Source organism: Sceloporus occidentalis, unplaced genomic scaffold (genome assembly GCF_023333645.1).
Source record: "Sceloporus occidentalis isolate IW3139 unplaced genomic scaffold, rSceOcc1.0.p SCAF_4, whole genome shotgun sequence".
Lineage (NCBI taxonomy): Eukaryota > Metazoa > Chordata > Lepidosauria > Squamata > Phrynosomatidae > Sceloporus > Sceloporus occidentalis.
In genome coordinates this window covers 25,480,795-25,494,499 of record NW_028316984.1, presented here as the reverse complement: position 1 = coordinate 25,494,499, position 13,705 = coordinate 25,480,795, and the positions used below count along the sequence as shown (strand labels likewise).

At 39.9% G+C, this 13,705-nt stretch overlaps 1 protein-coding gene across 1 annotated transcript in view; it reads right to left on the bottom strand.

Annotated features, from left to right (window-relative positions):
- LOC149313647 (dynein axonemal heavy chain 7-like) overlaps positions 1-13,705 on the bottom strand; it is a 200,027-nt gene that overhangs the window by 51,560 nt on the left and 134,762 nt on the right. The window contains exons 45-46 of the mRNA XM_089519551.1: positions 11,473-11,658; positions 100-263 (exon numbers count right to left, since the gene is read on the bottom strand). Coding sequence (XP_089375677.1) covers positions 100-263; positions 11,473-11,658 — 350 coding nt within the window. The remainder of the gene's footprint in view (positions 1-99; positions 264-11,472; positions 11,659-13,705) is intronic.

Sequence of the window (13,705 nt, the reverse complement as noted above, 5' to 3'; positions counted from 1 at the left end):
GAAAGCGTAAAGTTCAGCTCTCATGGAGTTCCAGGAGGTACAGTCTACCCTTCAGCCCCTAGATGTTCCCCACCCGGGTCTACTGCGTCTGTTCCTTACGAGATAATGATCCCATTGTCAATAGAAAATGAGTCGGAAGGCAATCCAGCAATGTTCCAGGCTCTGATTTTTACAGGTTCTCCTAAAGTAGTAGTTAGAGAGAAATCATCTGAGCAAGGGATGCCTCTGGCTTTCAGGGTCAATATCCAATCACGTGCTTGATTCTGAAAGGGAAGAAGGATAAGTGTTAGCCAATGTTCTCATTGGCTACCATAAGATTAGGATGAGAAATGATGTTAGTCTTATGATGCCATCACTGATGTTCACAATGAAAGTCTTCTCATTCTTGGTAAGACCTTGCCTGTGACATATCAGTGTTACAGATTTAGTTGTACCGTGCTTTTAAATTGTAAGCCACTTTGAGTCCCAATTTTTGGAGGAAAGCAGGATATAAATAACAGCAGCAGCAGCAACAACAATAACAACTTCTTATTTTTTAAACCTTTTGCCACTGACCAGGATTTCTTCAAACTAGGGATCTCATCCTTCTGAATAAATAAATGACCAACTAATGTCACACATATTTGCATGTAAGAAAAAGTATTTCTGCAAAGGGGAAAATTGCTTTATGTGTCGATGATGCACACATAGACCAGGATCCAATAGTGTTCTTCACTAACACAATTATCTCCAGCTGGTGGAATAGGAAGAGGGCAACCCCTCTGAAAAACACCATGCACCTCAAAACCTGCTTTAGAGTGCTTAGAATCCCACTAAAACAGCTTTATGAGCAGCACAGGATACAATAGGCAGGAGAAGCAAGTCTAACATGTCCCAGCATAACATAGTCCATAGATTTAATCCACATGTTTCAGAAGGTGTCATTTTAAAAGACACATTCCAATTTCTTCCATACATGGAGAATGTCTCCTTTAAGACAGTACCTGCCACTGGCAATTTTTGTAAGTAACTGGATTAAAAACAATACAAACATTTGAATTCTTCAAACCAGTGAGGAGCACCATTATCTGTTGATCACACTGTTTTAACAGATTAGTCAAATTAATTAATTAGCTAACAAAACCCTTGAAACCCTATCTTGTCAATGAGGCCATGGAATACTGTGATGATTTTCACCAACAGCTTATTTGCCAGCTGTCATGAAAGGGTTCAGAGGAGAATCCAAAGGGGTAAGGAAAAATAGGCCTGACAAGAACCAATGCTGGAAGAAAGTGTGGGCATTTCCAGTCAACCCCCCCACCCCCCCATGGCAAACATCACTTGCAACACAGAATTAAACTGGCAGCAGGGAAAATAAACAAGGAAGACTATTAAATAGGGTTGCCAGAGAGGAAATTGGAGAGGGCTCCTGTGATAGCGTAGAAGAGGGAATTTCAGTAGCTGTTGCTTGCTATCTGGCTGCATGACAAACAACATCTGCTGAAATTCTTTCATCTATACAACCACAGGAGGCACAGAAACCCTCTTCAGTTTTCACTCTAGCAACCCTACTCATGCAAATAATATCCAATGGAGTTACTACTATTATATATATACAGGACTGGCTCTAGGTATTTGGCCACCCTAGGCGAGAAATATTTTAGCACCCCCTCTTGTCCCTCATAATTATTTTCACCCCTTGATTTCTGCTGTTTTGTTTGTTAAAGCTAAACATGACATAAAACTTAAGTTCCAATCTCTTGTCATAGTATTGAGAATTAGTCAAAAAGCCAATTAGGTTTTTACAGGTTAGAGACTTGCTTTTACGTCACTTGTTGTAATGAGTTTTGACTTTAATAATGTTTAATTATGCAAAAAATATATACAAAAAAAGCTGCCGTGCCACTCCTAAATTTTGCCTCCCTAGGTGGCTGCCTAGTTCACCTATATGGATGAGCCAGCCCTACACACACACACACACACACACACACACACACACACACTCTCACACACACAAAACAAAGGGTCCTGTGGCATCTTCAGAACTCCCAAAAGTTCTCTGTAATAAGCTTCTGTGGACTCCACTTCATCACATGCACTACAGGAATATATCAGAAAACCCCATTCTGCCCATACCCCCCAAAGTCGTTGAGCACAGCTAACAACTGTGCTGCCCATGAAACACATGTAGATCTTCGGGGGTTCAGTCTATTATCCCCTCTGTTGTAAACCGCTCGGATTCCCAGTGATTAGGCGGTATATAAATAAATCCTATTATTATTATTATTATTATTATTATTATTATTATTATTATTATTCAGTGTGGTCCCATGACCCCCACAATTCTCCTAAAAGACCTGGCACATCCCCATGCCAAAAAAAAAGCTCCAAAGAATTTTTTTCAGCAGAAAAAAACATGTATGTGTATGAAAACATTTAGCAAGTGTATAGAATGCTGTTTTGGGCCTCCCTGCCCTGGAACAACAGAAGAGATGCATTGTCACTTCCAATGATCTAACATGACAATCCTAACCCTTCAGAGGTCTGTAAAAGCCACACATGAGGTGGCCCTTCAGGCTCCCAAGAATGCCGACTCCCGTATTAGGTTAAGGAAAAATTATTTCAAGGTCCCCAGATTATGATGTCTAATTTATTTGTGTATAATAATTCAATACTTAATAGGTCAAATCCAGAATTATTCAAATTTAAGTCCCAATGATCTTAATGGATTTAGTATGACTAAGTATGATTAAGTCCAGATCCAAAACTAGTCTGTATTTTTGTGTGATAAAAGCAAGCTGTTTAAGATATGATAGAATCAAATAACACATGGAGGGGTGGGTCTTTTGTTCGTTAAGCCAAACTGTGTGGATTACCTCTCTACAAGTATAGTTGAAAAGAATTCAGAGCTGCTGTAACAAAACACAGGGAACATGTCTGCTACCCAAAATCTGTCCTAATGCTGTGTGTGTGTGTCTGTGCTTTAAAGTCACCTGTCGACTGATGATAACCCCATGAATTTCAACATCACACTAATTCCAATACTTCCAGTGAGTGCGGGGACCATTGAAACAGAATGCCAGGTGTGTTTTTTAAAAGCTCCTTACACAAGCAAGGTGTCAACACCTGCTGATTAATTGGTACTTCTAACACCTACACATGCAAGATAAGGACACTACTGATATGTGGGCTTGGGAGTATGCCATTATGACATGTCAATGCTGTGCCCTACCCTAGGTCTTTTGATGTAGCACAGGTTGAAATATGTTAAATGAATAAATAACCTAAAAATAAATGAATCACTACCAGGCTGCCAGCAAACTGGTTTAAACATAATGCAAAGTGTGTAGAATCTCTCATGGATACAGGTGGCAATGGTGCTTTCTGTAAATGCTCAGCCTAAACCAGGCTTGAAATGCTGGAAAACAGAATCAAAAAGTTAATGTGACAAGCCCTGTATGAAGCATTTTTGTTCAAACTTGTCTCGCTGATTATACCAAATTGTAGGTCCTAAGAGGTCTGATACTTCCAGTAGTATTTTATTTATTTACTAGCTGTATCCAGCCACACGTTGGTGTGGCTCAGTCTGGTTAAATGGAAAAGAAAGAAAAGAGAAAGTGCACGTTTCTGAAATATTTAATTTCACAGTGCTTGTGGGTATACAATATTTTTTGTTGTTCCGTTATCTATGTAGATATAGAGATTGTCTGATATGCCGACTTTAGAACATGTGAGAAGCAATCTGTGTCTAGATCAGCTCTTGCCACTGGCTCCTGACCTCCAAGGCCCATTTGCTGGACTCCCTGTGTCCCCAAGGGACCCTCAGGGGCCAGCAAACTCCAGAGGATGGTGACCAACAGCTCACAGTGACCAGTGGCACATATAAAAACATGCATGTATTCGAGTGGAAAGTTGTGTCATCATTTCAAAGCAATTGGTGAAGAACTTTGGGAGATTTAAAATTTTGAACAAATGAACATTTACATTTTTATTTATATAGGTAATAATTATTATTTCCTTCTATAGCATCGGAGGTTTTCAATTAAGGTTGGAACTGGCAATAGTTTTGTTTTGTTTTGTTTTGTTAGTTTTTTAAAGAGGGGCAAATGCAGTTGAGCCTGCTATTGATGGTATACACCCATCCCACTTTTATTTCTGTGGGTTTTTTTAAAAAAGAAATTTGATTTGCTGGATGCTTTTTTGGCCTGCTTGACCAGTTGGAAACCAGATCTCATTCAAACCACTTCCAATCAACAGGACCAAATGAAATACCAGTAATCTGGCCCTACAGAATTCCCTGCCTTTTATCTTCCAAAAGACAGCTGAGAAAACCTGTGCTTTAGACTGGGATAATGGAATAACAGCTAGAGGATCCTATGGAAGAGGGGAAAGACTTGCAGGAGAAGACCCCCAGGTCTTCTTCTACTGCCTTCATCACTCCCTCTCTCCTAGAAATGAGCATAAATTCTAAATATGTGCAGGTATCTTAATCACATGGGTGTCATCTGGGACCCCTGTTTCATTTCTCTGCTCATTTCCGATGAAATACAATTGCAGCCTGGTAAGTTATACTGGTTTCCTGCCCAAAAGGGGTGAGCAAGATGGCACATGGCTTCCCAAGGGTGTTTTTGTGAGCTCCAGCCCCACTCAACTCCCTCCTCTATGTTCTTTATTTTCTGATCATAAAATCTGAAGACTTGCTCTTCTCATAACCACTCAGAAACAACAATTCAGCAACTGAACAGGTTGTAAACCAAACCCCCTCATTGTTCCACATTTGAAAAACTACCGTTTTTCAAATTCAAAAGTGGATTTCTGGCTAGTTCTGATCTAGTTTTGAGGAATTTCTTTAGCAGTCTGTGAGGCTCCTAGAGGGCTTCAAGATAAAATAATAATAATAATAATTGGGCTCTCTTTACCTGCTACAGTTGCCCATCCCCATTCTACAAGAAGAGTTATGTCCACCTTTTGCCCCCAGCAATGGTACGTGAAAACAGCTATCAGGAATTGAGTAGCCATAAGTCTTTCCTGAGGAATCTAACCCAAGAGATCCAAGATGGCAATGGAGGTGGAAGCTCTGCTGGGACCTATGCAGTTTGTTTGACTTTATCAATATGTTTTATTGCTTCATACCCCATATTTTTCTATTTTATAGTCTTCTGCTAACAGTTCTATAGTTCTAAGTCTTTATTGCCTATTTATAACTTTTAATTAAGCAGAGTAATTGCTTAGTAACTGACCACTTGAGTTGCACTGATTGTAGCTAAAAAGCCATTGCTCGTAAGGTGTGTTGCTGCCAGATTGGTGTTATGCCTCTGCTCTCCCTGTGAATAACAGACTCTTCATGCTAACAAAGAACCTTGCTGTTGGGCACAAGAGCAAGGTCTGCTTTTTGCACAGTCATTAACATGACAAAAAGAACGAAAAGGACCAATTCACCCACTAATATTAGTAGTCCATGCAGCTCTAAACAAAGCAAATTGGATGACTTTATTGCACTGCAGATGCCCTCTGTGTTTGAAATTTCAACTACAAAGAGGTGTGCACCTTTAGCAAAGGAGACAGAGCTTGAACCAGGTGACAGCATTTTAACAAGAAACAGACTCTTTTCTTGTTGTAAAATCCACAGTCCAATGCTCCTTATGCTGAACTATTATGAAACAGTGTGAACTGCACAAACACTACAATATTAGCTCTCAATTAGAAAAGCTAAGATCTGTAACAAATTTGGTATCTCTGGCCTCGTAGAAGTATTTAGACTCAGGCAACTTGGATAACCATCCTTTGACTTCTTCTTCAGGTCAATCCAATGGATCTCATCAGTATTCCAACAGAAGCTTTAATGCTAGCTCAAACCCAAAGGCTAAAAAAATAAATAAATTACACCATAGCAGAAAGACTGTTGGCTGATTTTACAAGCTTTCCAGTAGTGGTAGATGTGTATCTATTTAATGGACAAATTCCTTATTTCAACTCAGGGGCTGAACAGACCACCCCTAAGGGGCAGCATGCAGTCGCTCCTTTCAGCACTGGATCAGGGTCATGGCAACTACATGCCACGGCCCCGATCTGGCTTTTCCATAGCGCAAAAAGGAGCCACAGAAAGAGGCTCCTTTCTGTGCCGCAAAACGTGGCTTCTTTCTGTGCCATGGAAAGGGTGCCATAGCCACCAGCACTGCAGCTTTTTGGTGCTCCTTTGGTCATCTGGATGCAGTGCCAAAGGAGCGCCATGATGCTGCCCACCGTGTGGTGGGGCGAATGGCATCACGCCAGCATGGGGGTGGAGTCGGGTGTGCATCGTGCAGATGCCATACCCCCACTCAGCCCCGATGCTGGCCTTTGATGCCGGTCTGTCAAGGCTCCCAATTTCAAGCTTATTTGAATCTTACATTTTAACGATCAGATTCTCCAATTTATTGTCTGTTGAATTGCTATTTTCATTCTCACAATATCTGAGGGTTCTCTTCTGTTACACAAAATCCACTGTCCCTAATTTATTAATGGAAAAAAAAAGCACTTTCAAGCTTTGGTGTTTTTCTATCACTTCTCTTTAATTCCTCTTAAGAAAGGTCCAGCTCTTTCTTTCCAATAGCAAGTTCTCCTAGCAAGTTCTCTGGTTTTATAGAGCCTAAGTGCTTAAGTCTGTGACACAAACACACGTTGACGATACAACAGAATAACTTTTCATTTGATTTTCTATGGGGTGAAACAGATGAGAAAGAAAAACGACTCACAGCTGCCTTTTCTAAAACCAATCAAACCCACACCAGCCACTCCCAAACCTGACGGCATGGTGCAGACTGACTGCACAGCACAGTGTGAAGCTGCACTGCTGGGTAACTTTTTTTGGCATCTTCTCACCATCCCTGCACACCGTCATACAAACACACCACACCAGTGACCACTTCCTCCCTAGATGCCCTCCCATTGGATGGCAGCCCCCTTCTGATCAGCCACATAGTCGTACCTGTGACCCTTCGCATTGGCACATCCAATCATGACTCCCCCTTCATGTCCTTTTCACCCCATGCCCCCTCCTGGACCTTGTGGCTTCTGCATGTTGTAGTTATATGCATTGGAGGTGTCACACTTTCACTTTTTACCATTTCCAGCCCCACCGCTTGGATATGGCAGCTCCATTCTTTTTTAATGCACTCCTATGTTGGGGCATTTATATGCACAATTAGGGTTAGAGATAGGATAGATCACTTCTTTAGAATTGGCCTGGTGTCAGTGCATTTATATGTATGGGTGAAAGTGCTTATTTCCCTAGAAAAGTTGGAAAAATTCAGCTTCTTCTTGTTCCGGTGTTTAAAATTTACCAGTACAATTGGTCCAATTTTATGTAAAATTCTTATTACAAGATGAGAATCCCAGTATGTCCTTGGTCGTTGCCAGGTTTTTGTCTGCACCAGTCAGGGTTAGACAACAATAAACTTCTGTATTAGAGGAAATGTCTGAAATTAGTTCTGCTTGGACAATTTGACCACTTTCAACTTTTATGTGCCTTAACCCTCTGGCTAATTTTATATGAGTTTTAGGAGTGATCCAGTTTTATCTTTATATGTACTTTGATATTCTGATATTTGTATTTTACCATTGATATGGTCAGTTGACTAATCAATAAACTTGTTGTTTGACCCACTTGCTCCTTGTAGTTTTTATTTATCTTACATGTTGATAATTTGAACTTGTTAATATAGAACTACTGTTGTATATATGCATTTAAAAGCATTCATATGAAGGAGCAAGCTTCACAAGCTTACAACTTAAAGAGGAGGATCTATTTTATTTTATTTGAAAAATGTAATATGTGGATCCCTGTTTGAAACAGAGCTTGGAAAAATTACTTTTTCAAGCTACAACTCCCAGACCCAGAGCCCAAGCTGTCTGGGAGGTTCTGGAAAGTTCTGCTCTGGAACATAATTTTTCCTTAAAAACATGTTCTTAAATCATGTTTTGAGAGTCTACAAATACCAGTTTCAGGGGAAATTTTTTATAAGAGAGCAGTACTAGAAACAGGGAACACGTCTTTCTCCTCCCAGGCTAATTTTCAGTTTAAAACAGACCTTTCAAACTCAGTAACTTCCTTAGAGGTCTTGGGCTATACATCCTACTATCTTCCAGAGCATTGCATTGATATTGTTAGCTAATGGGAGATGAAAGTCCAACATATCTAGAGGGCATCAGGTTGGTGAAGGCTGGTTTATAATGTCTTGAATTTCCCAACTATCATGGTTGAAAACAGCAAAGCCAACATTTCTTTGTATCCAGAGGATGAAACTTCAGTATCTTAACATTATCCTTAAAGAAGTATGAAATTTAAACAGATATAAATGAAACCAAGCTAAGACCTTTTTCGGATTAGAGAGATTTACACTTGAGCGCTACAGTATATGTTCATAGTATGTTGTCTAAGAATGAAACAAATTAGACAAACAAGCTGTGATGTTGGACATGGAAACTGGCCCAGATACAAAATAATGGTATGTCAAAGAGTTTTAATATCCTCTCAAAATTAACTTCAGCAAAATATTTCTGGATTTATCTTCCTCAAAAGACTGATTTAAGGATAATTGCCTGTCACTTGTTAATAAAATCCAGTTAGATAGCAAGGATTAGAATAAATTACAGCTATTTTGATTGCTTATAACAGAAGCCACTAAAATACAAATTTTATCCCCCTGCTGAAAGTACTGGTTGTGTTTAACACTTACTGTTTATACATTCCAAAGCCCTTATTAAGAAATTGACAAAGAGAAGAGAAGAACATTTCTTGCAGGGGTGATGAGAATGGAATAGAATATCAGTTACTATGCACAATAAAAAGAAGCAGAATGTAGGGTTGTCCATACCCAATATTAATTTTTTATTATTATCATCCCAGCACTTGTAGAACAAATGTTTCAGCCCCGTTAACAGAAATTACTACATTGACTCAATTAAGGAAAACATGATTGTATTGAAATGGATTAGAATCCGGAAAAACAACAACCACCAGAAACTGATATAAATGCTTCTCTATGAACTAGAGCAGGGGTAGGCAACCTGTGGCCCGCGGGCCGGATGTGGCCCGGCGAGACCTTGGGACCGGCCCTAGCCCGGTCCTGCCGCCGATTGCCGCCAGGGCCTTTGGCCTCTCGCGCGCAGGGGCAAGGGGGGCAATTGTCTATAGAAGCGTCAGAAACATGCATTTATCTTAACATTTTTTAAAAAATCAGCAAATTTTTTTGCGTGTCCTCCATTTTTTATTAAAAAGTGTCCTCCATTTGAAAATGTTGTCCTACATTTGTCCCGGTTTATTTATTTATTTAAATTTTTTTTTAAAAAAAATTAATTATTTATTTTTTGGCTTCAGCTCCCCAGTTGTCTGAGGGACAGCAACCCGGCCTCCGGCTCAAAAATGTTGCCTACCCCTGAACTAGAGTCATTAGGCATATCAGTCCTGATCCAGCTAGAGTCATGACTAATTCCCACTGAAACTAATGAAAGCAGTTTAGAGTTCCATTACTTCTGACAAGATCATTGCAATTATCTGGGAAAGATCTTATGTGCTTAAGTTCTGATGCATTGTGTTTTTTCAGAAATACAAATGTTCAGAAGTTCAGCATAATATAATGGGAAACCCAGTAAATATTTAGCATAAAGAATTTTAGACATTCAAAAGCTTTTCTGTCCCAGCAGTTCCTAACAATACATTTATGAAATGGAATGGTTTGACTAAAGCCATCAATGGTTACAGCTACTCAGGAGTTTATCAGACAAGAGAAATTAGAAGTATAATCCAATGGCAATCCGAACGCAATCATGGGGTTTCACGTTATTGCGTGATAGACTACCACAAGCAATTTCGGGCAATGGCATGTTATTTTCGGGCAATGGGAAGTCAGTTCAAACGCAATTCGAATTCACGTAAATTCGCTGAACTTGCAAATTCATGTGAATGCGTTCTGGACCCACTTTCTTTTCATTCGAAATTAAGAGAATTTCCTCACATGTGATAAACTCCTCAGTCACCATTCTTGGGATCAGCTAAAAAAAAAAGAATGAACAGCTGGGAAGCAACACATGGATGGGGGGAGCACTTGAATTTCAGATCAGCTGGATTTTTCCTAGATATGTAGCCATACAAACTGCATCTTTAGCTGTTTCCTATGCACATGTTCTATTTGGTTGCTTTCTTAAGGATTATCACACTTGAAAAGAACAGAATTGTACAAGAACAAATGAAGTTGCCTTATACTGAGTGAGTCAAAGCCCTGGTTTACCTAATTCAACAGATCCTACATCTCAGGGGTGGAGAACCACTGACGTGTTTTGAACAGTAATTCCCATAATTACCTTTGCTCATTTGGGATATTCATTATAATTGCCCATTTTGGCTGGGGCTTTTGGGAAAAATCATGTTTAATCATCTCTTGAGTCTCTCAATCATTTCAATTTGCTGTAGGATTCTAATAAGCCAGTCATTGAGCAAGCTGCTAAATATTTGAATTTGGCTATTTTCACCAGGCCACTGATGACTAGTTATTATCATATGTAATCTACTATTATCATGTGTTTTAATATGATGTCTTCATGGGCTGTTGACTGCAAATAAAGATAATGACAAGTCTCATAATTCCCTTCTATTGTCTAATCTGTCTGGAGATTTTGGACACTGAATTCGAAATATCTGGATTGCCAGATATTTTGACTGTCAGAGGCTTTTGAATGTTTCTGACAGGGGTCTCTCCCAGTCCTGCCTAGGGATGCCTGGGGTTGAATATGGAAAGCAATACATGCACTCTGTCGTGGAGCTACAGCCCTGACCCACGCTTAGTAGTAGAAAAGTTTTTGCATGCAGGAAATCTGAAGTTCAGTATTTGGAATCTCCAATTAACCTTGGGTACTAGATGTACTTAGGGTAAAAGTGCCATCAGTCACAATCATCATAGCCAACAGTCAAGGATGGTAGCAGTTGAGGGCCAAAAAAAGAACTAGATCTTGTTCTTAATCCTGCCTCAAGTACACTCATAAATCAATGAGGTTTATCTACCTGCCATTTAGGAATTGACCGAATGGTCTGATTTAGTTGAGACTAAGCAACAGGATGTCAGCCACAATGTGGAAACTCAGTGTTTGGAAAGCTAAGTTAAAAAGATCTCAGAGAAAATAAATGGGAAAGACAATATCCGGTTAGATCAGGGGTGGGCAACTTGTGGCTTCCCAGATGTTGGACCTCGCTCTTTTCATTCTTCAGCACTAGCTACACTAATCAGGACTGATGGAAGGCAGCAGTTCAACAACCTCTAGAAAACCACAGTTGGTCCACCCCTGGACAAGACTAAGCAACGATCTGATTTAGTACAAGGCACTTTCATATGTTGCTTTTAACAAAGTCAAGATTCCAAACTCAGTTAATGGGGCATATCTTGGGGTGGCTGGGGAAAAGCTTGCTTCTTTGCTGCAGAAGCATTTAGATTAGAGAAATGTCATTTATTCACTCCTTACATGTCGGTAGCTGGACGTGAAGGCTCCCAGGTAAGCCACAATGCTTGATGAGATGAGGATATCACCTGTCAGATTGATGTACTGCTTTCCAAGTTCCAAAGCCGTTTGGCTCCAGCGGGTTTTCTCACCTCCAAGGCCACCAAGTAATTTTTCAGCTCGGTCCAGTTTTTTGCTGCACAGGTCAACCTGATAACCAAAATACAAACTTTAGCTATCACAAGTTTTGTGACTGCAAACGGTTACCCATTTTGCTTTTAATGCATCTGAAAACTACTACTAGATTTTGCTGGACGCTATTATTATTATTTTTCAATAAAATAAATGGCCTTTGGATTTGAAGCCTTAAGGTGGAAAAAGGGGAGAGAAAATGTGTGTGACAGATTGTCGTGGCTGAATACAGCAAGGTCTATGGCAATTCCATTCTTCTTTCGCTCAAATAAATTATTGCCTTCAGGTTGAAATGTGAAATTGATAATGGATTTATATGCAATATAGAAAACAGTAGTATCCAAAAAAGCAATACATATCTCAGGAGGGCATGATGCTGACTTAGGAAGGTCACTTTCACATGGATATGGACAATAAACAGAATGCATATTGTAGCTTATTTTTTAAAAGATGTCTAACTAATGTGAGAGACAGCAGAAATTCTGCAAAGCTTTGCAGTTGGCAAAGGAACCAATCATCCCTGTCCACATATATCTTTACCTGCCTAACAAGCAAGAAGGTGAGACAAACAATCCAGGAGTTAGCACTGGTGTATTCACAAAAAAAGTACCCTCCTTGTTTGCTTCTCCCTTAACCTTCCCAATTCAGCAGAAATAATTCAGACTTAGGACATTACCACATGAGCCCCATTCTCACTGCAATTGCATTAGTTCATGAAAATGGAAACATACCAATTTGAGAAGAGCCATTATTGCATATCTCCACAAGAGTGCAACTGAGGCTTTTTCTATCATTGCACTCTCTTTCACACTTCCCATTAAACTTTTCTCCTTGCCCTATGCCCTACCCAGTATGCCTTTCAAGTTTTTTTGAAATTTTAATATCTAATACAGTTCCAAAGTTATGGTAATACAATCTGAGTTTTTAAAAAGAAAAGAGAAGGAATTTTAAAAGAAAAGAAATACAGTTGGCTTGGGAATAGTGAAGTGGAGAGAGGGAGAGGAGGAGATACTGACACCATGTAACTGTGAATATTGCAACTGCCACAGCAGTGACATTGCACACCTGAGGACTAATGGGACTGCTCTATGGTTGGGAGCTTATTGACAAGCTTTCTCTGTCAGTGAAAAAGGATATTCGAATACACCTGAGAGCAAAGCAGCAACGATACAGAGAAAACACTGGGGCTGTGCAGACAGCCCCAAAGGGACGGCTTCCAGCCACCCCTTTTACAGCCAGATCAGGGCCGTAGCAACCACATGCCATGGCCTCAATCTGGCCTTTCTAGGATGCGAAAAGGACCCACAAAAAATGACTTCTTTTTGCGCCCTGGAAAGGGAACAATAGCTGCAGTGCCAGGGCTTTACGGTGCTCCTTTGCACTACGTTGTGTGGATGCAGCACCAGAAGAACGCCATGATGTCACATACCGTACAGTGCTGTGAAGTTGGGGTGTCCATCATATGGACACTATACCCCGACTCCGTCCCCAATCCAGCCTTTAAGATCAGTCTGTACAGGGGAGTTTATCAGACAATAGAAATTGGAAGTATAATCCAATGGCAATCCAAATACAATCATGGGGTTTAACATTATTGTGTGATAGACTACCACATGCAATTTTGGGTAATGGGAAGTCAGTTCGAATGCAATTCAAATTCACATAAATTCACTGAACTAGCGAATTCACATGAACGCGTTCTGGCCCCTTGTGTGATAATCTCCTTAGGGACAAAGGATGGATCCCCCTTTCCTTTTGACCCAAATTAAAACCAGAATCTATAGAGACACAAATTGAGAGACTGTATCAAGTCAAGAAATAAAAATCAAGTCAAGAAATAAAAAGAAGACTAGGAAAGGGAAGGGCAGCTATGAAAGAACTATAAAAGATACTAAAGAGCAAAGACATACAACTGAGCACTAAAGACAGAATCATTCAGGCCATTGTATTCCCAGTTACCATGCACAGATGTGAGTGCTAGACAGTGAAGGAAGCAGACAGAAAGAAAATTAACTCATCTAAAATATGGTGCTGGAGAAGATTACTTAAGATAAAATAAAATGAA